Source organism: Fringilla coelebs (assembly GCF_963513975.1).
Source record: "Fringilla coelebs genome assembly, chromosome: 6".
In the NCBI taxonomy this organism is placed as follows: domain Eukaryota; kingdom Metazoa; phylum Chordata; class Aves; order Passeriformes; family Fringillidae; genus Fringilla; species Fringilla coelebs.
In genome coordinates this window covers 7,146,427-7,171,943 of record NC_140034.1, presented here as the reverse complement: position 1 = coordinate 7,171,943, position 25,517 = coordinate 7,146,427, and the positions used below count along the sequence as shown (strand labels likewise).

General features: G+C 45.3%; 1 protein-coding gene across 1 annotated transcript in view; it reads right to left on the bottom strand.

Moving 5' to 3' along the window:
• The window catches only part of SYNE2 (spectrin repeat containing nuclear envelope protein 2), a 175,898-nt gene extending 151,163 nt beyond the window's left edge, over window positions 1-24,735 (bottom strand). The window contains 2 exon segments of the mRNA XM_084208589.1: window positions 6,987-7,102; window positions 24,636-24,735. Coding sequence (XP_084064715.1) covers window positions 6,987-7,065 — 79 coding nt within the window. The 5' untranslated portion in view covers window positions 7,066-7,102; window positions 24,636-24,735.
• Between the last annotated feature and the right edge of the window lie 782 nt (window positions 24,736-25,517).

Sequence of the window (25,517 nt, the reverse complement as noted above, 5' to 3'; positions counted from 1 at the left end):
TTCACCTGGTGAAAGTACAAGGTGGTTATTCCACATGTAAGAGCACCTTAAACCCTCCACAAGCTACCTAACACAACCCACTGGCCGCATTCCAAACAGCTGCTGCGTCTGTTGCAATGTGCCTTTTTTCCCTACCCAAACAAATAATAATAATAGAATCTCCAACTGAATTAATAACAGAACTCTATGATTCCCCCAGCTTGTAGTGCAGCAGTCAGGGTTTCCACGCCACACACACTCAGTACAGATGTGCTCCTGGCACCATGGCAGGCAGTTGTATTGCAATTTTCAGCCTGAGTCTGTTTTCCCTCCCAGTTCCCCCCCCCCCCCCAAAGCTGCTGCTCAAAGGCGCTAATGATTTAATCAAGCTCTCCAATTCTTATCTCTACCATGTGGTTAATTAATACAGATTTTTATTTTTATGAGGGTGAATGGATTCTTTGTTAGGCCTTTCTGTAGGACTCCAACTGACCTTGTTTTCAAAATGTCACTGACCTAGAATAAAAAAGCTATAAAAACCCCCAAACCCCGATCATCCTCTTTACTTCAGGTCAAAACTCACTAAGCTAAAAAGTGTATCTGAGAGAACAGAGTAAGAACCTGGTAATCTGAAAATACCCAAAATCTATCACATTTCACCCTCTGTTAACAACTCTTTAGGGAGGAATAACACATACAAGCAATGTGTCACGTAGGATAGCCAAAAATCAATACACACTGCAGGACAATGACTGTTTTATTCAGTAATGAGCTACCAACAAGTGCTACAAGCCAGGCTGATCATTAGGAGCACAAGGACACGGCAGGGACCGTGTGAGTGCTGAACTCTCCCTGGAGGGAAAGGAGAGCAGCAGCACTGCCAGCCACTGTTTTACTCTCAGCCTTCCTTTAACTGTGATGCAGAAATAACAAGACTAAAAATTAGTCTACTCTCGCCTTCTGCCTTTCATGCCTCCCTTCCTGAGGTGAGGGAATGGCAGCTTCGAGGAAAGCACCATCTCCTCCTTCAGCAGGGAGCTGGGGGAAGCAAATCATGGCAGAACAGATGTAGCCTGTCCATCCACACTCATCAAACACTGTCACCAAACAGCAAAGAGGATTTCTTCTATCACAACAATTTGTGTATCACTGTCAGCAAACAATTTACAACTGTATGGCTTCTTTAAAAAGAAAAATTTAAGTGATCACTTTAATGAGCACATGCCTGTCATCTTCTCATCTCTGTTTCACCAGGAGGAATTACCTATTGTGCATGATATTTTTATATCTTCCTTTCAGCACTGAGGTCAGCTGGGGCTATGTCTGCAGCAGTGTGCAGGGAGCTCACCAGGAACAGATCAGGGGAGCTGCTGTTCACAACACACTGTATCCACCGTGTGTGCAGGGACAAAGGTTGTGCTGGGCTAGCTCCAGCCCCAATGCCCACAGACAGCCACAGCACCTCCTTTATTTCAGTTTTATTCAAAATAACCATTTCCACACTCCCTGACAGAGCAGCAGAATGAACCAAAGGATGGGAAGCAGGAGAGTTCCTTCAAGTCAGCACTGCAGGGATGAACGAATACACCAAGCAAGTACATTCTTTAAATGACTGGAACCATCAGAAGAACAATTAAGTACTTGCAAATCCAGGGAGAGAGTGAGCAATTAACCCCCAAGCCCTTTGTAAAGTTCCTTCCCTTCCACCCAGCAACAGTTTCATGCTCTGCAGACAGGAAAGCAGGGAAAAGGGTTATTTCCAGCATTTATGTTCAGCAACATGGTGTTAAGCAATTAAAAACAAACACAGAATTCTTTGTCAAGACTGAGGAGTTTACCCAAAACCCAATGAAGATGAGGAAAATACCTCTGCAGGAGGAATGGGTCTTTTCAAATACAAATATTACATAAATATTAACTAAGTCACTACTACCACATCAGTGGCAAGTGGAAACTTTCTGCACTACTCCTTTCAACCTCCTTTTCCTTTTGAAAGCCAATTGTCCAATTTACCACAAGTGCTGCTAACTCAGGAAGTGTGTTCACACCAAGCTTTGCCCTCCTGGCTGTCTTAAACCCTTTTGCTGTTCTCACTGTCAGGATGCTCTGAATCACCACAGTCCTCACTGCCACCACAAAGTGATGTTTAGTACTCAGGGGCACAGGCAGATGGAGATTAAATTCTCAAAAGGTACCAAGTCACATCATCTACATATCAACGTGGCTTTTCTAACATTTTAAAGAAAGGGAACAGAAAGGAATCTGACTGTAGTGACCTCACAGGTGACTCAGGAGCCATCAACTCCTCTGGCATTTTAATTCCAGTTTTTAACCAGTTACATACCAGACAATTTAACAAACTGCAATTTACCTAGCAAGGAACACTTTGACGCAACTATACAATCTATTTTTTATGTTAGGCGTGTGAAGCAGACAAAAATACCCATGACTGAATTTTTTCAAGGCAGTGTCATGTGTCAGTTGCCTCTCCAGTGCCATCAGCCCTGTCACATGCCACGAAGCTGTGCAGTTACGGGAACTGCAGAGCAGCTCCTCACTCAGGCACCACAAACTGGGAATAAATTTCTGTGCAGCTCCTATGGGAGCTTTTTGTAAGTCACTCTTGTAAAATTGTAATAAACATTAAACAAACTTCCAAAATCCTTCTGGTAAAGAAAAGCAAAGTGTAGCTTCAATAAGCTAGTAGCCCCATCAGATGAGATACACAGATGAAAAAAAAAAAAAAAGCTGGGTAAGAATTATTAATTTACCTTACCTCTGGATGAATTAAGAGGGTCTCAAAAAGAAATACCCCTTTACTCAGAGTACAATCTACTATGAGCTGCACAACAAAACTATCCATGCACATCTCTATATTTTCAATTTCAGTTGAAATCATTCATGAAGGATTAGACATAACTGCATGAAAACAGTATCACTCATTTCTTATCACTTAACTCTCTTCAAGAACAGTTCTCTTCAAAAACTCTCTTCAGCTGTAGCAACCACATTCCTATATTATCATGCTTTGGGTTACAGTAATAAACAATAACACACATTAATAAGCGGAGCCAAAAATGAGGAACCCTGCAGTTAACTAAACAGTGAAAGAGTAAGTACATGTCCCAAACTCCAAGAGCTAAAACACACTCTTGTGATTGAATTAGCTCAGCAAGCATGAAAAGGGAAAACAGAGTTCTGTACAGGCTTGGTGGGAAACACCACACACAGGGGTCTGTTTGCTATCCCAGGGAAGACAGGGGAAGGATTTGTGCATGGGACAAAAAAATTGAGGTTGAATCCTCCCACACATAGAGATTTACATTCCAGAAGCAAGAAATAATCTGGATCCAAGGTGCACAAACCCTGCAGAGCTCCTGCTGCAGCCACCCATCCCCGAGCAGCTGCGTGTTCTCTTCACTGCAATGCCGCACTCCTGTTCAGCAGCAGAGCTTGTCCCCATCTCCAACAGCTCCCAAAGCTCTGCAGAAACCCTTCTCTTACCAAGCAGCTGCCATGCCTCCTCATCTCAAATAGCCAAAGGCAATTTTGGGTGCTGACTGTGCCTCTTCAACTCACAGAAGGATGAGCAGCAGGCTGAACCCCTCTCTGGGGCCAGCCCATGATGCAGGGAGGGGAGGGAAACACAGGAGGAGGAGACACAGGACAGGGACCCTGCTTTATCCCTCCCATGCTCACTGCCAGCCAAGCCCTGAGCTCCTGCCTGCTCCATCCCACCCCAAAAGTGACTTCAGGTTTCAAACATGGCCCATGGTGCAATGAAGCATCTCCCTGTCAAGCATCCTCTGTTCACCAAAATGTTTGCAGACTGCCTGGCAGGAGAAACCCTTCCCTTAAGTATTCCCCCACTGGATATAACAACAATAGGTCCAGCTCCAGGCTTTGCACCTGTACTTTACATGGCTGTGCAAGGATTGCAACAAAGCAATTCTGCAGCTGCTGTAAGATGTGCTGCATCAGAAAACTGTGAAGAAGCAGAGAGGTGCTGAAGGAAAAGGCCCAGATAATGCTGACCTTAATCTGATTAAATTTTATTATAACATCTGGGACAGCGGGAAGGGGAAAAAAAGAAAATAAAAGAAGCCTGCCAATTCCTGACATCATGCATTTTCATAGCAATTTCCATTTTCTTGGCAGGGAGGGAAGGGGTAACTATTACTCTCATCTGGATATCAGCTTGAAAACTGGTAAAGGTTAAAGAGCAATACATAAATCTGAAAAGATCCATATATAAGGGTTTATATTCTTGCAGCTTTTTACTTCAGCCTCACGATTTTATGACTGTCTGGAGATGGGGGCAGCAGAAAACATACTGCTTTCATTTCTTCACCTATTTTCTTCATGTTTTTCAAGCTTCATTAAGTCTCCTTAAAGTAATTAACTGACAAGAAAGATGCATTGAGAACTAAGTAACATTATTACCTATTTTCCACTGAATTTCTTCATGGCATCTTCTAGGCCAAACACTATTAAGGAAAGTGAATGTTCACCCATGAACACTCTTCTGTCTAAAAACCCACTAAAACAAGCTTTTACACTATTAACCAACTAGCCATAAATTAATAGGAATTCTGTAATAATTAAAACTAATAAGTACTAAACCCTCCACTAATTACTTAAATGAGATTGTTCTTGCCCTCTCTTTTGCTTCTTTTTCTTCCCAAAAGTGCTGTCCTCACAGAAGACTGTAACTTAAATAGCAGTCAAACATACCTGAAATAACAGACCTACACATGGTAGGGAAGAAAAAAAAAATAAAGCTAATGATTTTGTTACACTTTTTAGGCATAAACTTCACAAAGTTATATGACCAAACCAACTGACACATTAAGTTGCTCTTGCCCTAATTAACCAGGCTAGACAAGTGCTCTATCCCCATGGGATGTCTTTCAGGAATAATGGAAGGCTGGATCACAAAGAATTAAAAAGTAGATTAAAATATATCTAGACTATATCCAGACTAGATCTCACTCCTGCTTTTTCCTTATGCACATCTCCAGTTATGCTGTGTATTACAATGCTGGACATATTCTTTGAAGCCATATCCCAGCAATTAGAAAAAGGAGATCACAGCAAGTTTTACATCCATCTTCAGTCACACAAAATGTAAGCTGCTTTTCTGATAGTTCTAAGCAACTATTCCTTGAATCTGAAATTTCTCTCATTGATTTAAAGCAGTCAATATCACCGGCTGCTTCATAAATCTCAAGATTCCTATTAATGGAAAAACCTGTTTCCTTCAGTGCCCCTATTCTTCTTATTTGACCTTTGCTACCACAGATCTGTGAGCAGAGCTGCTAATGGTCCCTATATGTCATGTCAGGGAGCATGTCCTTGGTGCTTCCTCACAGCTGTATTGCCATTTGCTTGTTTGACCCTGAGCAGACGCTGCAGCGCCACAGCTCCACACACAAAATGTGTCAGTACCATTTGTTGTGTCTTCAATCATTACAAAAAATTGCTCATGTCACTTCTAAAGGATATCTCTGGATGTTTTACAACAGCCACGCACAGACAGCTTGGGCACAAGATCTGCAGCGTGTTCATTTCAGCACAATGGAAGAGCTCCATTTATTACAGCAAAGAGATACAGTCATTTCAATTTTACTAAGCAGGGTTCCTTCAATGAGACATTGACCAATTGTTTTTCAACACAAACATCAACCTGACTTTTCAGAAAAAAAAGTAAATTTGAAAGTAAATCCCTGCCCTAAAAATGGCATGTAACTTCAAATCTGCCTTCAAGCTGAGTGTTTTCTAAATCTGTTTCACAACAACAGCCATCTCAGCCTTTCTACCCAAGGCTGAGTTTGACTGGCACAACAAATGTGTGTCTGACAAGCCGTGCTTGGTGCAAAAGTCAGACTAGCTCCTCTCTGTTACAAGTTTTTGCTTGCTCTCCTGAAAATGGAATACTGAAGCAAAAGGAAAGAAAATTCACCATTAAAGACACTTGGCTTTGGACCGCTATTAACACTCACTCATCAAAACACATGGCTTCAACAACAGCATTAGGATCACACAAGGGACTTGGCAGAATATTCTTTTGCACCATCTGTTTTCAACATATTTGCTCTCCACCAAGCACCGTGGAAATTTCATTGCAAGGGAGTTAAAAGGAAATAGCTCTGTGGAAACAGGAGTTAGTCCATCCGTTCTAGGACGGAGCTGGCTCTAAACACATCAAAGCCAAGCTTCTCAGCAGGGCTAGTCCTGCTGCCTGGACTAGCCTCCTTGATAGCCTCCATGAATATGTTCACAGCAAAGCCAACCTTCACAGAAAATTCTTATAGAAGGAAATTCAACATGTGAGTAAGGAAAGGCTAAAAGTTCTGAGAGGCCAGGTCGGATGCACCCATCATTATTTAACTGTCCAGGCAGATGCCATTAAACTGAAATAATTTAAAATCAGCACTGAGTGCCTCCTTAACAAGTTATAACACATGACCAGTAAGAACCAAAGACTTGACCTATAAGAAATTTCTTTAGAAGCCACAAAAATTATCCCCACTTGCGGGGGATATAGTAGTTAAAAACAGAAAAGCAAATAAAATAAAATAAAATAGTAGTGTAGTCAATAGCTTCATTAAAACAGCTCAATGCAACCACCTAAGTATCAGCAAGCTGAAAACAAGAAAACTAATGAACTGGCTTGTTTTCATGCTGGTGATTCCTTTCCAGTTTACAGCAACATGTATTCTGAGTAACAAAGCATAAGAACCAGTGAGCACATCACTACCAAAAAAGGCAGCTGATCTGAAAATATCACGAGAAAGTACTAGAAGAGCTTATCTGTCATTTCTCTGCTGAAGCCTCTCTCCTGAAACACAGAAACATCTGCAAAGAAGCACAGACATGAACTAATTACACTCACCATAACCCCAGTTTAAACAGGTTTCTCAGAATTCCCTTCAACTTGTACACACAGTCACAGATTTTTGACAAAAATATAAATTAAAAAGGCACAGAAAACTTCAGTGACTTACCTTGCAGCGTTAGATGGAGATCATCTATTTCAGAGGAAGCCTGCTCCTCTGTTGATGCAGATGACTGCTGTGATGCCATATTGAATTCTATGGTAATTCTTCAATCAGTTTCCAAACTGAAATTATATTACAAAAAAAAAAAAAAAAATAAGAAGAAGAAAATCAGTATAGTTTTACATAAAAATTGATGATGTTCAATGATGATGTGGAACCAAGATACACATTTTGTTTTGGGATTTCTCCCCTTGGCCAGCTCTTCCCTCAGTTTATACAGAATGAAGTGACTGTTCCCACTCCAGTTACAGAAGCTTTGGTCCTTTGACTCTTTTCTAACAGCAGCACTCCTGAGTATAAACCAGGATCCCAGTGGGTCTTGCCATGAAAACAAAAGCACCAGGATTAGGAAATTTCAAACACTGTTGCTTTCTTTGAGAAAGCCAAGTTGACAAAAGCTCACAGTGCCTTCTGCAGATTGGTAAATGCCAAACATCAGTTTTTTAATCCTTGTACCTGTCAGTCCTCCCTTCCTGCCTGGATAATATGGAAACAATTCAGGCAGAATCTGCAAAGATGAACATTCAATGAAAAAGCAGTAGTTATCACATGAGAATCAACACAACGGCTGTCTCTGTCTGGTACCTTTGTTACTCCTCAATTCCCATGAAGGAATTTCTTTTTCCAGCTCCTCCACTTTCTTTCCCTGGATATCTCCCTCATACTATGCAACTTCAGAAAACAATATGCTCTATCTTTCTTAAAAAACTACCAGAGATCCTTGTTCTGCAGTACTGTTCAATTTGCCACTGTAGGAAGAACTGGATGCTTAAGATAGAGACTTATTTTTACCAAGAACCCAGAAGTTAAACAAATTCCAGAAGTAATTAAGCTGATATTTAATTAAGGGCTTACTCTTAAACAGGCTTTGTTACCTACACAACTGTAACCTTTTCACCAGAAGCACTAGGATTTCCACACCATATATTAATAACTCATCCACCAAGTATATGTCAAAATAAAGGGTGTGAATAGATGAGTCAGGAAATACAACATTAAGGAATGCCAGAGAAATTCTTACATCCATTCCCTTGTGCACATGAATCATAAGGCAGCCTTTGTTTACTCCACTCTATACTATTTTTCCTCACTCTGTCTCTTTCACTGAGCAGAAAGGAGAACATGCACTCCACGAGGAACTCTTCAATATTTTACTTTCCTCACCCTGAACAATGTGTGTCCTTGTGCTTTATCCAAGAGCTGCTCTGATGACAGGATTATTGAGTCACTCACAAGATTTTCTATGGCACTCACCACCCTGGCATCTGAACACTTCCCAAGCAGCAATCAATTCACATTTACAGCACCCAGGTGAGACCAGGGGTTATTGCCCACATTTAGAATCACAGCATGCTTTGGGCTGGAAGGGACCATCAGTCCAACCCCCCTGCTATGGGACATCATATAACAGATGACAAGCAAAGGCCAGACAGAGAGAGAAAAAAGGCAACAAAAAAAGTGTCTGGATTTCCAGAGAAACAGATATTAGCTGATATGGCTGAAGCACTGATTCCAGCTGCTGCAGTGACCATGCAGCACTTCTGCAAGTCACCAACAGCTTACAACTGCAAGTCAAGGCACCAGACCTAGCAAGAGGAGTTCTAGCTGGGGCAGGTAAAGGTCAGACCTCTCTGGATAATCAAAAAACCCCATATTTTACAAGAGTTTGGCTTGCTTAGCAAGCAAAAATAGGAGGAGAACAACTGATTTGATCTTTGGTTGGCACAAGAACACAGTGATATAAACAAGCCAAGTCTTGAGGTTAGGATGGAAATCATAAGGTATCTAAATTAGCCAAGAAAGCCAACAAAATGCTGGGCAGCATGAACAAGGGCATCACCAGCAGAGATAGAGAAATCACTGTCCCACTCTGCTCAGCACTTGCCAGGACACCTGGAATACTGGGGGCAGTTTGGGATTGTGCTGTACAGAATATTATGTGGACAGGCTGAGAGAGAAGAGCACAAAAATGACTGGGAGGCATGTGTGGGGAAATGGCTGAGAAAACTGGGTTTGGTGAGCCTTGAGAAAAGAAGGCTAAGGGGAGACCTTATTACCATGTTCCAGTATTTGAAGGGTGCCCACAGAGAGGATTGAAACTCCCTTTTTGCAAGGAGTCACATGGAAAACACAAAGGGTAATGGGTACAAGTTACTGCTGGGGAGATTTTGATTAAACACAAGAGGAAAATTCTTCATAGAACAATCACTCATTGGATTAATCTCACCAGGGAAGTAGTGGATTCCACAACATGGGCAGTGTTATGATTTGACAAGGCAGAATGCTGTGCCATCTTGTCTGGACCATGCTTTTAGCACAAAATATTGGACAAGATGGTCCTTGAGGTCCCTTCCAACCTGGAATTCTATAATAAATACTGGCCTCTTACAGGAACTGAGGATGGGCAATGGCTGAACAAGAATCCAGTGCTCACAGCTATGTCCAAGGCAAGGCAATCTTTCCTGGGAAACTCCCTTCTTTTTTCTCTCAAGATTAAGCAATAAAAACACAAAGTCTGAAAACACAAAATGTCAGGTGGCCTTAATATTTTTTAGTTATGACTAAGTCTTTAATTTGGTTTTTTGATCACCACCTTGAAGATGACAAATGGCACAAGTGGGAAGTATGTAAGCAAACTCCCCAACAGTGGAAACTTACATATCTGTTCAATTTCAAAGCACCCACATTTGAGATGGTGACATGGGCAGAGCCAATTTATGTTCAACTAACTTGCATGATGCTGGAGTCACTGGGACTACAGTCCTGAGAAAAGGAGCAGGATTTGGCATTAAAATTCCATTATAATAACAGGAAAGTATGCAAGAGCCTGAATAGCTGATGGACATTTCATAAACAACACAAAGTGTATTTTTAACCTTTCTGTGACTGTTCCTCCTCTGTGCCCAACCCTTGCCAGCTACAGCAACAACACAGGACATAGTGTCTCTTTTTATGTGCTTCACTGCACTTCATGTGATGGGACCCCAATCTCAGTTCAGATCTCTAACCAGTAAAGAAGTTAAAGCTAATAAAACTTCCAGGATTTCATCAAAGCAGAAAGTATTAAGGTCTAAAGCAAGCATAAACTTTAATTGTTACTTAATTTATGAATTAATTGACTTAAATTACAACACATGATCATAAGTGAATAAAAGCATATGCTCTTATATTCTTTTAAAGTCAATTTATGGCCTCCTTCCCAAAATTATGGGGAATTTTAAACTTTTTTCTTTAAACACAGACACTCAATGAATCCACAGTGCAGGTTATGAAGATACACAGCTAATACCAGGTAAATTTATGCTAAAGCTTTCATGTCCCTCAAACTCTCAATTCACCATCCAACACAGTAGATGCATTTTGCCCTGCCCCAAGAGAAGACTCCACAGCTGCTTTGAAGGGGAGACACAAACACAGTCTTGGAGGACACACCTGCAAGGATTAGTCTTCTTTAAAAGGTACAAGGTACAGATTGTCTGAGAAGGGATTATACAGGGACAATATGCCTGCTTTGTCCACCTCTCTGCCCCAAATTTCATTCAAATACAGCATTGTCAACTGTAACTATCATTACAGCCTCTGAAGAGTCTGAAACAACCAAGCTCTGAAGAGTCTAAAACCACCAACCAGCAATGGTTGTCATTGGCAGCAGGAAGGATCATCCTTTCTACTTCATATTTAAATCAGTTATTTTGTTTCATAACAACTCAATGAACTGCAGAGCTAAACCAATCCCTCCCCCTCCAAGAAATGCTGGATGACTAGGAAATATATACCCACAGTGTTGAAAAATAAATCCAATGCTTTCAAACTACACTTTGTCACTGGGGAATAAAAACAAAGGTGAAGAGAATGACCTTGTTCTTCCCTCTGTCTGAAGAATCTAGCATTAATGTAGGAAAGCATTAACTGCTTTCACCTTGGGATAGCCTGTGAAGTATCACAGAGTCAGAGGCAGTTCCAGGCCACACTGGGATCCTATTTATTTCCAATGGATTCATTTCCTGTGGATTAATTTATGTGAATTGCACCAGAGCTGTTGTGCAAGCTCATCTTTTCTCCAATGCAGGGTAAGTCACATGAGAAAGGTGCCATTAGCAATGCCCTCCTGGAGAAGAAAGCTTTCCATGGTGTTCTCCATGGAGCAAATTCCTGGCCACCTGGGCTCAATCTGCAGCTCAAATGGTTAAACCATCAACAAAAGGTTTCCCTGTGATGAGGGCACTCCTCAAACTCAAACCCCTCTTCCCCTACCTCTCCAGCTATTTCCACAGCAGGCTCCTAAAAACATTGGTGGAAATTATATCAGCACAGTTGTACCACACCAATTCTAATGTAATTTCCCTTCCTCTACCAAATTCAGCTAATATTAGCCAGCAGACTGCAGAAAATCCTGGGCATTAACATACACACATAGGCACACTGATAAGAGAGAAACCCAAGAGCAAGTAGCAGACTGCAAATCTCAATGAACTAACCTGCAAATAATCATACCCAGGCTTTGCATTCCATTATCATAAGAATAGACAACACTGATTTAAATACCTTGTCTCCAGTGAGGCTTAAGTCTTAATGAGACCTAAGAGATGCTCTTCTTAAGCAGGGTCTTTATAAGGACATTCTTGTCTCAGAAGAAAGGGTGAAAAAAGTTTCAGATGGATTTAGAGGATTCATTAGAAAGGATTTCACAGCCTTAACATTAGTTCAGATCAGGGTGGTTTGCAAACCTTGGCTTTTGGCTGTTCCAAGTAGAGAAGATGGTAAGATTCCATGGCATGGAAAACCCAGCAGTTAAACCACTGCCTTCTTCAAAAACAAAGCCTGTAACTACAGCTAAAACAGGAAATGGGTACTTCATCAATTAATTTAAAGCTACCTCTACAAAGCAGCTGTGCACAGTACTTAGAAAGAAAGGCAAATTAGTATTTTTCACATTGTCCCAGGTAAGAACATTTTTAGCCCCTGAGTTCACAACTAACCTCTGCACATCCCTGCACAGATGTACCCTCAAGGCTCTCCTCAGGAGCCAGTCTTGAAAAATCATATGCCATGAAATTAGTTCAGTTTTGCACTCCTGAAAGCAGCAGATATCTTGCAAACAAGCCCAGCTAGAGGGATGTGAATATTATAACCCACTGTTAGTAAATCCCTGCTTCATTTGGTTTTGCCTTTGGAGATCCATGCCCCATACTTTCCCAATTATGTTGGTTACATGCTTTCCACTGGTGTTGCAATAGGAATTGCAGACATCTTTTCATGGCATCTCCAACTGCTTGTTTTTACTTTTCCTCCTTTGAAGTGCCACTGATTATTTATGACCCACTCAGGGACTCAAAGACCTGCCCTCCACAGAGGCCTCTCCATGTAAACTGAAGTCTGTTCCTAGCAACAGATTATTATTACTCATGCACTGAGCCAAGCCAACATCATGAACAGAAACGGCAGATTTTTATCTTTGGTGAACCAATCCAAAGGAAGTAGAACTCCACAATGCTGACCAACTGAAGACCCTTTCCTTTTTGGCAATTAACAAAGATCTCTGTTTATTTTAGATTCAGAAAGAAGCAGCAACATTCAGAGGTGTGAGTCTTGAGCCTTGCAAAGTGCTACTGAGCCAGATTTTTTTGGTAAGCTATCTTTCTGTAAACTTGACAGAGCCTCCCTAAAGGCAAATTGTTGGCATCCAAATCATGGCCCCATGACCTAAATAATTATCACAGGAAACCCACATGAAGTTGGTTTGGTTTTCACTTTTTCATAGTATTTTCTTTTCCCATCTCATGTACTCACAGCTCTGTTAAACCCGAGAAATTCCCACAGCACTTCAGTTTGATGGTCCTGCTTTCTCCTCAAGAATTCACTTACAATGGTTTCACCAAGTTTTCACTCAGTGGTGAGGAGAGAGGTTTGTTTAAAGGATGCATTTTCTATCACCTTTGTCTTTAAACACTCTTTTATTTTTTTTAAGATCCTACTCCAAACTGAAGTTCATCCCTTCCACTTTTAAAGCGCTTGCCAACATCATTCTTCTGGATCATCTCAGATTGTATCACACTCCCAACTGGAATGTGATCACACAGAAAACATGCTGACCCCCTTCCCTTCAAAGCCAGACTCTTCAGGATGGCAAAAGTCAGGACAGCATCACTGACACATCTGCCTTGACTTCCCCTCTTGAGGAACTGACAACTTCTCTATGTCTGGCAGGAAAATAATTCTTTGTCATCATCCAATATACAATAATGACATATTCTCTGTGCTTCCCTGGAAGAAGAAAAGTGCTTCCATTAGGTTTCCATCCCTTTGAAGGTGATACCGAAAAGAGGCTATAGCCTCCTGATCCTACAGATAACACCCAAGAGCATCAGATGGGTATCAGCCAGTCTTTTAATAAGTGGTATTAGTGCATGTGGCATCAGAGAGACTCTGCATTGCCTGGGATGAAGTTGAAATAAGCCTGACCTTGGGTACTCCTATGCTGTCAGGAGCTGGAGATGAAGGAATCCAAAAGAGAAAAGCTTGGAAAAGACTGAACAATTCTGCTCAGGTAGAACCAAGAGAGCATTAGATAGATCTGCAAGACACCAAGCCTGGAGAACATAAAATCTTGAGGGGATTCAGAGCTGGACGTGAAGCTGCACCCCACTGCCACAGAAATGATCTTGTCTCATGTGATCTGATATTCTGGAACCAAGTGGACAAGTAAGGACTGCTCCAAAGAGCTGCAAGACCAAGGCAGCTCTTAAAAGTTTATTTATGACAAGCAGCAGCAGTACATTTTTGTTATACAGGGACTTCCCAGTGGTCCATTTATAGTTTTTGAAAACCAGCCAGGAGAAGCATATGAGTATACAAAAGCTCCACCATTTTTAAGGCCAGCAAATGTTGCTAGTTTGTCTTTGATTTACACATCAGTAACACTTCTTGTTACAGAAGCACAATGGATCTTCTAATTGTGTTAATCAATTTTAAAACACTGTGAGCAAAGTGTCTTTCTTGACCTTTTCTCTTTTTGGGGGGTGGTAATATATCAGTCACCCTGGTACAATTACACAGTTTGAAAACTGCACTAACTCCATGCTGATGTTAACACACACAGAGAAATGCTTTTATTAACAGAGCTAAACCTTGTTCACACAGTCACAAAGGTTGACCCACAGAGGAGCACGATGCAATTACTTGCCCTCAGAATAAGAGCCTATCTCACATTTATCTATTCCCAAGTGGGAAGGCAGTGCCAAAGCACACCGACTAAAACTGCAGAAACAATTCAGTTTCCAACTGGTTTCCAAGATTTTCCATATTGTTAATAAACACAAGAACTGCTCAGGACTTTAAATCACAGCTGTTAAGGTAAAAAAGGAGTGCAGGACTTTAAATCACAGCTGTTAAGGTAAAAAAGGAGTGCTGAATGCCCGGAGGCTCAGGAGGCAGATGCCATACACCTCCATCACCCCAGTGTCCACTGCTATGCAGGAAAGCCGAACACACCATGGTGACTTCACGCCTCCATCACCGTCAAGGGCTCCAAAACACAAAGCCAAGTGCACACCCCAGCCCAAAACTACCTGTGCAATGCCCAGAAGCCTCCAATTACGTCCAAAAAGCCATCCATCTGCTGCTGTGAGGCCAGAATGGAAAAGCTTTTCCAGACCAAAGGTTGGTCTTGCACTCCCCAGCCACGCAGAGCAGCTCCAAGGCCGCTTCCCGCAGATAACAGGGCTGAGGGGAAGAATTATCACAAAAACAACACAAAAACACGGGCTGCCTCCAGGTCCGTGCTGTACCTGGGAACAGCATCCAGCGCACCAACACCACCTCCTCCTACGCGCCGCCGGGCTCACTGGGAACGCCGGCAGCAAGAGGACAATCGCTGTCATTTCACACAAGCAGCAAGAGGACAATCGCTGTGATTTCACACAGGCAGCAAGAGGACAATCGCGGTCATTTCCCTCCTCCAAGCCTCTCCCCGTTTCCCACGACAGACAGCCCTACCGGCCGCTTGCCCCGGCTAGCTGGGCTCAGGCTGCCGCACGGAGCGGCCTCGCCGCGCCTGGCCTCCTGTGGGAAGGGGAAAGGGCGCAGCGCGGCCGGGCAGCGCCGCAGGGCCCAGACGGGCCCCAGACCGGCCTCTGACCTTGGGCTGGGCAGTTCCCAGCGCACAGCTCCGCTCCCGCAGCCCCTCCTCGGCTTCCTGGCCCTGGTCCGGCCGTACAGTAGGGAAGGGACGGGAAGGGGGCGGGCATGGCCTGCAGTCACAAAGAGTTACAGCTCCCATGCCTGATCGGAACGAACTGGACTGTACTGCCCACGCTAACCAAGCAAGAAGCACGGCAATAAGTTGTTACTCTTATTTCCCTCCCTTGAATTGCAATTGAAAGTCTTTTAATACAGACTCACAGGAACACTGGAACCACTTTACATGGTAAAGATATTTAAAATAGCAATATATAACAACTACACCTGCTTGGCATTAATGGCATGATATTCATGAGAAACAGGCTCCTGGTAATATTCTGCCTTTGAAGGAATACAAATGTTTCCTTCCCACTGCCTTCCCAATTCCCTTTTTCCCCAAATAAAGGAAACACTGAGATGGTTAACAAACACATTATTCTGTTGAGCGAAGCTCTCCTAAGCAATAAAAGGCCTGGAGTATCTAAATTAAATCATAACACTGTTCAGAAAGACCTTCCTGAAGAGCAGTAATCTGCTCTTTTAGGAAGTTAGGAAAAGAGAAAGTCACTAGGGATAGTGGCAATCTGAGCACGGGAGTTTCCACTAAAGCAGGGACTTGTTCTGACTGAGCAGAATCCCTGGAAGCAGCAGAGCAATATTTGCACAACAGAGCCGGGAAAGGGGAGGAAAGTGAACTGCACCGTGGATTTGGGAGCCTGAAGAGAAAGGGCATGTCTCAAGCTAAACACATCTACTTTTTGGCAGTATTCTTGCAAGGATCACAAACTTGTTGTGACTGCTAAATATAGCAGAGAAAAGGAATCTACTGTAAGTAGCTCTCTCCAGCAGCGCTCACTATTTTACGCAGGCAGAAGAAAAACACAAAAGAGAGATTTGTCAAGCAAATGGAAAATGATGCTTGCCAAATTTGAAGAGCAAATTACAATTTAAATGATAGGTCCTAGCCTGGCAGCTGTGAATTCATCAGCTTCTCTCTCAAGCATGTCCAATCAAGGCTACAGCAATACAAGCTAGTATGCTTCCCCAGCACACCTCTCCTCTGACTTGGAGGGGCTGCCTCTCCAAAGAATGAGTTTTTCATGTCCCTATAATTCTTCCAGCTGAAAATTCCCTTCAAAGTGCTAGTTCAGGGTCTTGTTTGTTTTATGCCTTCTGTCCCATGTACTTCAAGGTCTGCGGGCAGAGCAGCATTTCTACAAGCACAGCCTGCACGCTCGCATGCCTGTGCTGGTTCTGCACATACAAAAGGGGCCCCTCAACAGTGGCATCTCCCACACTGATTGTGCAGGACTTCCTCCACTAAGAAAAGCACTTTCCTTGTCCATTTAAGACAAATAAAATATCTTTGCTTTTAAGGAATTAGCTGCTTTAGGGGAAAGAAAAGAAACCCACAAACATACAGCTCTGATTTATAGCATTGTTTCAAGCTTGTAGAGTAACTTTTGGTGTGCAGTGAAAACCTGGCCAAACACTGTTACTCCTGACAGTGCTGATGCCAGAGAAGACCAAACAGCCAAAGGGCTCATAGACAACCCAAGAGAAAGAACTTGGTGTTGCAGAGTAAACTGCTAGAATAAACTATTCTTGCTATACAAAATAAAAAAATAAAATACAGGTGCAATTGCAAAGCCAAGTACTCCAAATTAGAAGCAGCACAGATTAAAGAATGCCTTACTTAAATCATGCCTTCCACTTCTGCACACTCAGGGTGACAACAGTCTTCCCATCCAAGTCTGAACCACAGGGTGTCCAGGCTGCTTTCTCTGAGAATCAGGATTTCTTACAACGCAGACAAACCAGGAGAGATGCCCGTGAGCCGCGTGCATCTCCCTGGCTGAAAGGCACCAGCATTACTGACACCAAAGTTACTTACAGACAAGCCCAGTCAAGCACCAGAGGCCGTGTTGCGTAAGCAGAGCTGCTGCTCCATCCTGTCCCGGGCCAAGCAGGTGAGGTAAGACAAGAGCCAGCCCCAGCCCGAGCCAGCTCCAGCCCACCGAGGCGTGTCTGTGTCTCTGGACAGTTTTTAGGGACACACCTCTGGCAGTCACCAGCCAGAATGAAACCCCAGCAGGGAGATGGCATGTGATCACCAACACAAGCCCTTGAACAGGATATGCTTCAATTTCCCCGCAATTCACACACTGGCTTTCAGTACAGGGAACTCCTGGACTGGCTTCTCGCAGAATTTTTGCAAGAAGAAACACGTTCAGAGTCACCTCTGAGCTTTGCAAAGGTGATGCCTTCACTCACCTACGTTATCTGTAAGGCATTCCAAGGCTACCTACAGCACCAGGATGACACAACTGCTCTGCAGAAGCGCTGTTTGCTCACACTAAATTACACAGATACCCACTTCCACCCCCTGAGGTGACCTGGACATGTAATTGGGAAGAAAACCCAGACTTTTCACTTCCCCAAAACAAAGCCAGTCCTGCTCTTGATTCCCTCTTACAATAACAAGCTCTGCTTTCTCCATCCCAGGGGTATTTCGTCATCAACATTCCACCCAGTTTTGCATAAGAAACAACACTGCAAACTGTTTATCATACACTTTTTCTTTTTTTTTTTTTTTTTTAAAAAGCCTACCAAACAACCCTAAACCTGTCAGCCTTAACTGTAAAACCACTTGTTACAGGCTGAGCAGTAGAAGAAACAGGATGACAATGCCAGGAAATACCTGGAATTGATCTTCGAAGTTTATTTTTGGAGACTGGCTTTTCTCCCAGCTCTTATTTAATAATTTGCTCTTTCCCTCCTCTCCCCAGTTGTTCTCTCCAGGGTCAAATTGCAATCTGTTTCACCTCCTGGAGTTCACCCACAGACCCCCTAAAAAGAACTTTAGGAATCAAATTCTGGCTCAGACAACACGTTCTTTCTATTTCATGGCTATCATATTCTTTCTCAGGTATCAGGAAAGATAGAATAGTCTGGTATTTGTCTAGAATCAGACATGCACAGGATCCATTTAACACTCAGTGCCTGCCTGTGCTTCATAAGTCTGCTACACAAGCAAATTTCTTCAGCAAAGTCTCTCCCTTGACATTTAGCTCATTTAGTAAAAGAAGTCTTTGTATTGTGAACTATTTCTCCACACAGGAGGAATTTTACCCTTAGCCTACCTGTTTTACCAGCACAGATAGGCTTTTGCTACAAGAGCTGGTGATTTCTTTTCCAGACTGCTAAGTAACACAATGATGGCAACACCTCCCAGGTGACCACAGTCTGGCTCCCTGAGGTTTGCATTTAGGTCTATCTATTGCATGCTGTGGATGTGTCTGTTTAAAGAGGTTCCACACATCACCCAACCACCAGGGAACAGCCACACCTGCTGTCCTGGGCCACCACAAGACTGAACTGTTGCACATTTACTCCAAGGTTCAAGTGCTTGTGACTGAGAGCACACATACAGTCGCCCTCAGCAGTCTCATGGGTGCCCAATACTTCAGCATCGTGCCTGAACTACAGATTTTTGCAAGAGAAAGGCTCATCCTTCTTTCCCTGCCCTATGTAATTTTGCAAAAGGTTTCTAGCCAAGTGAAATGAGTACCTACCAGGTGCTGTCCACCACTGAGAGCCAGTGCCAGCCTCGTCCCTGGGAGTGCAGCAGATTGCAAGGCAGCTGGCAAGGAGCTGGGGCAGGGGAAGGAGCACACCCCTGGGAGCCCACAGTGTCCTCACTGCTTCCACCTCTGCCACTAACCTGATGTGTGACCTTGAAAACACCACTCTGCAAATCCCCTTCGGCCTCTTACTTATAGCAGATTGTCAGGTCCAGCCCGAAGCTTGTCTGAGTCCAGGGACTGATCGGGGTGAAGGGTGGATTTAAACTGGATGTTGCTGCCTGCTCCCCAGTCTGAAGTACAGCCAAATGCCTTACACTGCACAACCACCACTGAGTCTGGTGGAAATGAGGACACTCCGAGCCCTCCTAGATGCTCTGCTGGGACATGAGACACTTTGGCTGAGATTCAGCTCTCCTGACACTAAACAGCCACAGGAGCAGTACCTCTGTAAGTGCTCTTTGTTTGAGCTCAGCAGAAACAATGGAGAGGAACAGGCACTTTTAGGGCAGTTTGTCCAATGTATTTTTAGATGTCCAACCCAGTGTGGATGAATCATGGCTCAAAAGCGTGTGCTCCTCTCCAGTGACTATGAAAGGAGTCTGGAGAACTGTCTTTCGTGCAGATAGTTATGTTATAGAGTTTGGCAAGATGAACTGTGGACCTTTAAGATGGGGGAAAGGAAGGAAACAAAGCAGCACCCCCTCGGGTTACCCTCCAAGTGCTCTGTGCCTCTCTCCCCCAGAAACACCTTGTAACTAGATGATACACAACCACCTTCACCCTTGGGCCTGGCTTTGCTAGAAGAATTTCATTGACTTACTGAACTTGTATATTTCACCAAATATTCCTGCAAGCAAAGCTGCACATTGCTCACGATTCAAGAGCCTCCAAGAAGCTGGACATGCTTCTTGTGAGTCAGCTTTTGTTCCTTTCCCTGCATCATTTAGCTGGTTATTAACAACATAAGCCCATGCAACACAGAGTTCTCTAATGGAAATTGAACAGAGTTTCTCAGGTGTCTCTACAACCACTTCATGGATGGATGTACAAGCTGTGTGCCACACACCAAGGGGTACCCAGCATATTCCTTCCCCTCTCTGCTTAAATCTTTTGCTTCACCAGTCACCAACTCCTGGTCCTTCTCCTGGCAACCAATAACCCAGAAAATTCAGAAAACATAACTTTTTCCTGCAAACCCCACATTTCTGCCTCCTCCCTGCACTTCCACAAAAGTAATTACAAGTGCTTTGTTTTCCATCTTAATTGTCATTTCCTTTGATAGAACTTGCAGCCTAAGTCTTAACACTCAGATAACTAATGCCATTCTTTTCTCTTCTTCCTCATCCCTGGTCACAAACAGTATTGCTTGTACCAGGGTCAGCAGTTCCTTAAAAGCCTCTCGAGCCAATCTGTGCAGTTGCATTGTGCAGGGAGTTATCAGCAGGCTGCAGGAAGGTTAGAAAGCAAACATGCCTCCCTACGAGACCAAAGTTATGCCTGGAGTCAATGCCCCATCCCATTTCCCCTCCTGTGGGGAGATAACAGCCTGTTCTACACCAGCTCTTTCCCTCACACAGCTTTCTGCTGTGCACACAAGCTGGGCTAACCAGTAGTTTTAGCCCCACTCCCTCTTCTGTCCCTGTCCTGATCCCTCTGCATCTCCACAGGAGCAGACTGTTCCATCTCCCACTGTGGTGGTACTGTCACTTAGGTGATCTACAGAGGTTGTCTTCTTTGTACCCCCACCAACACCAGGAAATGTGTGTGATCCATGAAGGTGGCTGGAAGCTGGCCAGTATTCAGCAACAGTATTTAGTCTGCAACCCTTCTGCAAAGAAAATGCTCCAAACAAGAGGGGTCTCTCCCCTCTCAGCATTATCCCTAGCCAAAATACATTCATCCTTCACAGCTACTGCTTTCTACTGGCACCCTTCATGCTCTGCAGGATGCAAGTCAGTCCAGGAAGTGTAAGGCAGTCAAATTCATGTCCTATGGGATAACATAAGCTGTATTTTATGATTCATAGTCCAGCAGCTCTATGCTCTACCTCAGGTATAAACTCCTGCTCCTCCTGCAGGAACTGCATGTTGGCACAAAGAGAGTGGGGTGAACATTGCCTCTCCCTTAACATGGATATACCACTTGTACTCCCATACATTTACATTCCTGACCAATTCATCCACATCAGCTGAAGTAAAAAACTCCCTCTGACCCAAGTCAGGTCTTGATTCCTCCTCTAGAGAGCAAAAATAGCAAAATCAGCTCAACCTGCTCTGCCAGTGTCTATGTGGCCACCTCTGCCTCAGTTACAGGAGTCTCCCACCCAAACTGTCCAGGGATGAAATTCAAGCAAGGAGAGATTAGGTGAGAGGTGTATGAAATGTCACCTTCCCTTTAATCACAGCTTATGGATCCATCCCAAAGCATTACTCATGCAGTGCTCCACACTCTACATTGTGTATAATCCCACTGCCTAATCCAACTACTTGTTCAAACAGGCATGTTGCTAGGAGTGGGTCCTTGCCACCACTGGGAGCATTCCTTCAAGACCACATCCTCTCCCACATCTAGAAGAACCACGACAGCTCAAAAAAACCTGCAGGAAAGGTAGAGCAAGCGTGGTGCACATGCAGCTCATCCCTTGAACAGGACACAGCCCATGGCCATCCTCTCCCACGCTGCCAGATCTTGTTGGGGAAACACTTCAGTTGTGGTAAGCAACAGATAAGCATCTCTGCACCGACACAGAAAAAGCATCTCAGCTGCTAGAGTTTTAAAACCGGTATTTATTGTGCCTCAGGGAAGAAAATAAATTGGCTAAATGGGCTGAAAGGCACAGCTTCACTAGGAAGAGCTTGGATTGTCTCTTTGCATCTTTCGGCACAAACCCGGCCATTGAGAGTCCGGATCTAAAACAGAGCTGCAGTTGCTAAGAAAACAGCACTGCAAACAGATGTCAGGAGATGATTCATGGAGTAAGGGCATATCCCTGTACTACAGATAAACCAAAATGAATGAGGCTCTTTATACCTGATCTCCCAAGCTGGCCTTCTTCATACCAGCTTTGGGACTCTTTCTTTAGCTCCTTTCTATATTCAGATGTTGAGGAAATGGAGCAGAGCTGAACTCACTGTTTATGGAATAATTACTAGTAAAGGGGTTTTACAACATGCATGATTAACTCAATAAATGGGCTAAATTGTGGTCCATTTCTCCCCTAAAACAATGCAATTTTCTCCCAAAGCATGCAAGCAATCTTTCCCAAAACATATCACAAGTAGAAACACAAAACATACAGATAAAAACTGCAAAGAAACAAACAGTAACTGGTTGGGGTTTTTTTTATTACTTTCTCTTTCAACACAAAACTTAAAATTAGCAGCTAGGGAGATAAAGCATTTTCAAGCTATTAGATCATTAGCCAGCAATGCATGCTTCCCCTTGAATTACTTCATTGTATGTCTGCTTAAAATCTTTGCCTGACAATTAAATAAAAAAATAGCTGGCACACTACAGGACTGGTCAAGTGCTACTGACACCAACAAAAGTCTGAGTTACTTTAATAAACTTTTAGTCAGATTTAATAGGAGAAAGATTAGCTCCTTTCTTAGAATATCCAGAATCATGTAACATCCTGACTTGGAAGAAACCCCCAAGGAGCATTAAAGTACAGTTCCTTTGCCCCTCTTAAACCACCATGCTCAAATCTTAGCACTGTATAATATCAGCAGCACTTAACATAGAGTTTCCTGAGAGTATTTGAAAGTAATTACTTAAATAAAGGAACTTTAATACATGTTTTTATAGAAAACTCAGGTAAAAAAGGTAATTATCATTCATTACAATTCATTAGGAAGAAGGGAAAATTGAACATTAATTTATACATTTCTGAATAGGTGTTTGTACAGCATTTCACATGAGAGGGGCCCAAACATTGCCACTGCACACGTCAATACATGGTGACACGTTATTGTGGTCACTACTGGTGTTTCACCTCCAAATTCCCGTGCCACCACCCATCCCTCTCTCTTCAACGCATCCCCACTGCCACCACCTGCAGATGACAGGGCTTCCTCTCCCCTGCCACCTCCTGCTCACTTCACACCACCCCATCCTCTCTTGCTGTGACAAGCTGCCTTCTGCCTCGGAAATCAATTATTTAGGCTGCCCTGATTTCAGCGAGAGGTGGCTGTGTGTGCAGACACTGTTATTGTGAGCAGAGTTAGCAGCTGCCACCCCGCTCCTTCTCAGAGCTAGAGAGCCACCCCAGAAGGGGCTGAAGACCATGACACAGCTAACCAGGCGCCAGCAGCCGCATGTTGCTTCTGCAGGAATTGCATTTCACACAGAGATGTAAACACAAGTGCCCGCCAAGCTACGGCTCTGCTCACTTGGCCAACACTCACAATAACGAGCCAGGACGCTGCACGTGGCACTTACGTCTTTGTCTGTCTATCTGTCCTGCAAGGGCAGATCACCCTGTGAGCTGAGAGGGTGGAAAACTCAGGAACGACAGAAAGAGGGGGAGAGAACAGGCGGGGAAAGAGGAAAGCAGAGGCATGAGGAGCACACAGTCCCCGACATGACAAAGGCTGCGAGAAACTCTAAAACTTGCTCCAAGTTTTCTCTCTGGTAGATTCCCAGTAACTTGAGGAGGGTGCACCTGCTCTACTTCCTAATGCCTCCAGCAGCTCTCAGGAGAAATAGAGAAGAACGATTCAGTTTGATTCAGAACGAATAAGACTGAGCCCAGGTTTACTTCTGGAGGTGAAAGGAAGACAAGGAGCCTTCCCTTAAATCACAAACACGCACAGAGCACCTGACACCAAGTCAGCACCAAGTTGCAGACAGGAAGCCCCACGTGCGGCATCCCATGGGCTGGAATAACACAGATCCGTAAAAACTGGTCCGAAAGGGAGCAGGCGGCTGCCAGGAGCCCTGGAAAGACGGGAGGAGGGGAGGGAAGGCAGGAGGGAGGCTGGCAGCGAGGCGGGAAAGAGAAAGGAGCCCATGTGCAGCGGAAAGCGCAGAGCGCTCGATTCCTCAGCGGGCAGCGCTTCACCCGAGGCAGCAGCACGGGCAATAAAACACAGCGCAGGGAGAATGCCCCTGCCTCCTGCGGCCCTCCCAGAAGAGCAGTCGCTCCCTTTTCCCGAGAACTTTGCATGAGTAAGTTTCCACGATCAGTTCCCAAACACACAACTCTAGAGATACCGACGTTCCCACCGGTACCCCCGGCTCCCCGGGGAAGCGCCGGTCACCTGCCCGCACCCCCTGCGCGCTCCCCCGCCGCGGGACAAGCCGGCCCCGGGACAAGCCGGCTCCGGCCGGAGCTCCTCCGGCAGCGCGGCCCCCGCTCGGGGAGGGCAGGGCAGGACCGCGGGGGCGGGAGCTCGCTCCAAGCCTGCTCCCGCCACCGGCCGAGCCCGCCGCGCTCCCCCCTCGCAGCTCGGCGAACTCCCGCCGCTGCCCCGCCGAGGTGCTTTCCCCTTTTCCCCGGCTTTCGCAGCGCTAGGAAAGGGGGGAACGCGCTCCGGGAGAGCGGTCTCTCCATCCGCGCCCCCCCGCGCAGCGATGTCCCGCGGGGGGCGCGGGCGGTGCCGAAGGTGCAGCCGGCACCGAGGGAACAAAGGCGGCGGCGGCGGGGAACAAAGAGCGGCAGGTACCGGCGCGGCGGAGGGCGCGGGCAGCGGAGCGGGGCGGCGGCACCGGCGAGCCGGGGCAGGGGCCGGGGCCGGACCTGGCGGGCAGCGCCGCCGCTCCCGCACAAAGGCGCAGCCGGGGCCGCGCCGCAACTTCCCGCGGGCGGGTCCCGGCGGGGCAGACTCACCGCGGGCGCAGTCCCGGCATCGGCGGCGGGCGCGGGTGGCGGTGCCGAGGGCGGGAGGGAGGAGGAGGAGGAGGAAGGACGGACCGGCCGCTCCCCGCCCCGGCCGCTGCCAGCGAACGAGCGCGCTCCCCGCCCGCGGGCCGGAGGGCGGCGCGGCCGCGGCCCCCGCAGCCCAGCCCGGCCCGGCCGGCCCCGCCTCCCCCGCCGGGAGCGCCCCCCGCCCGCGGGACTCCCCCGGCACGGCCGCGGGTCGGGTCCGGAGGAGGGGAGAGCCCTGGCTCCCTGTGCCCGCCCGTCCTCACCAGCATTGGCTTCGGCGTGCGGGGTTTCCCGGTGTTTTCCCTCCCGGCGCTTACCGGGACGGCGCTGTTCATCCCGCCCCTCGTGAGCAGCCGGGCAGGGCCACAGGCGCTCCGTGTCCATGTGCTTCAGAGTAAGGACTTGTGCTGGAAGTGAGAAAACCTGTGTGCTATAGGAACCGTTTTCTGGTCTGGGAACATTTGGGGTTACAGGTGATGGACAAAAGTGAAATACTTCGTCACAGATGTGCAGCACCCCCAATCAAATTTAGAAGATTACTGGAGACCTCTCCAGTTTCTGCAGAGCCTCCACAGCCCTCCGCAAGCTGAGCTCTCCTCACCTCAGGTGCAGACCCCAGGTATGACCCATCTACCCCTCTCTTCCAGACTCAGACTTTCCTCCAGTTTAGGGACAGGCTCGTCTGGCCATGCCCAGCCAGAGCTCTGTAAGGCTGATGCGGGTCAGTTACGTAAACATAAGCTGGGGGTCTTTTTTAGAACTCATAGGAGGGTTTGTGGAGGAGGAAAAGGAGGGAATTCCTTAGATTTATTCTATTTGATACTGGATATCTTTTGGCTGTAG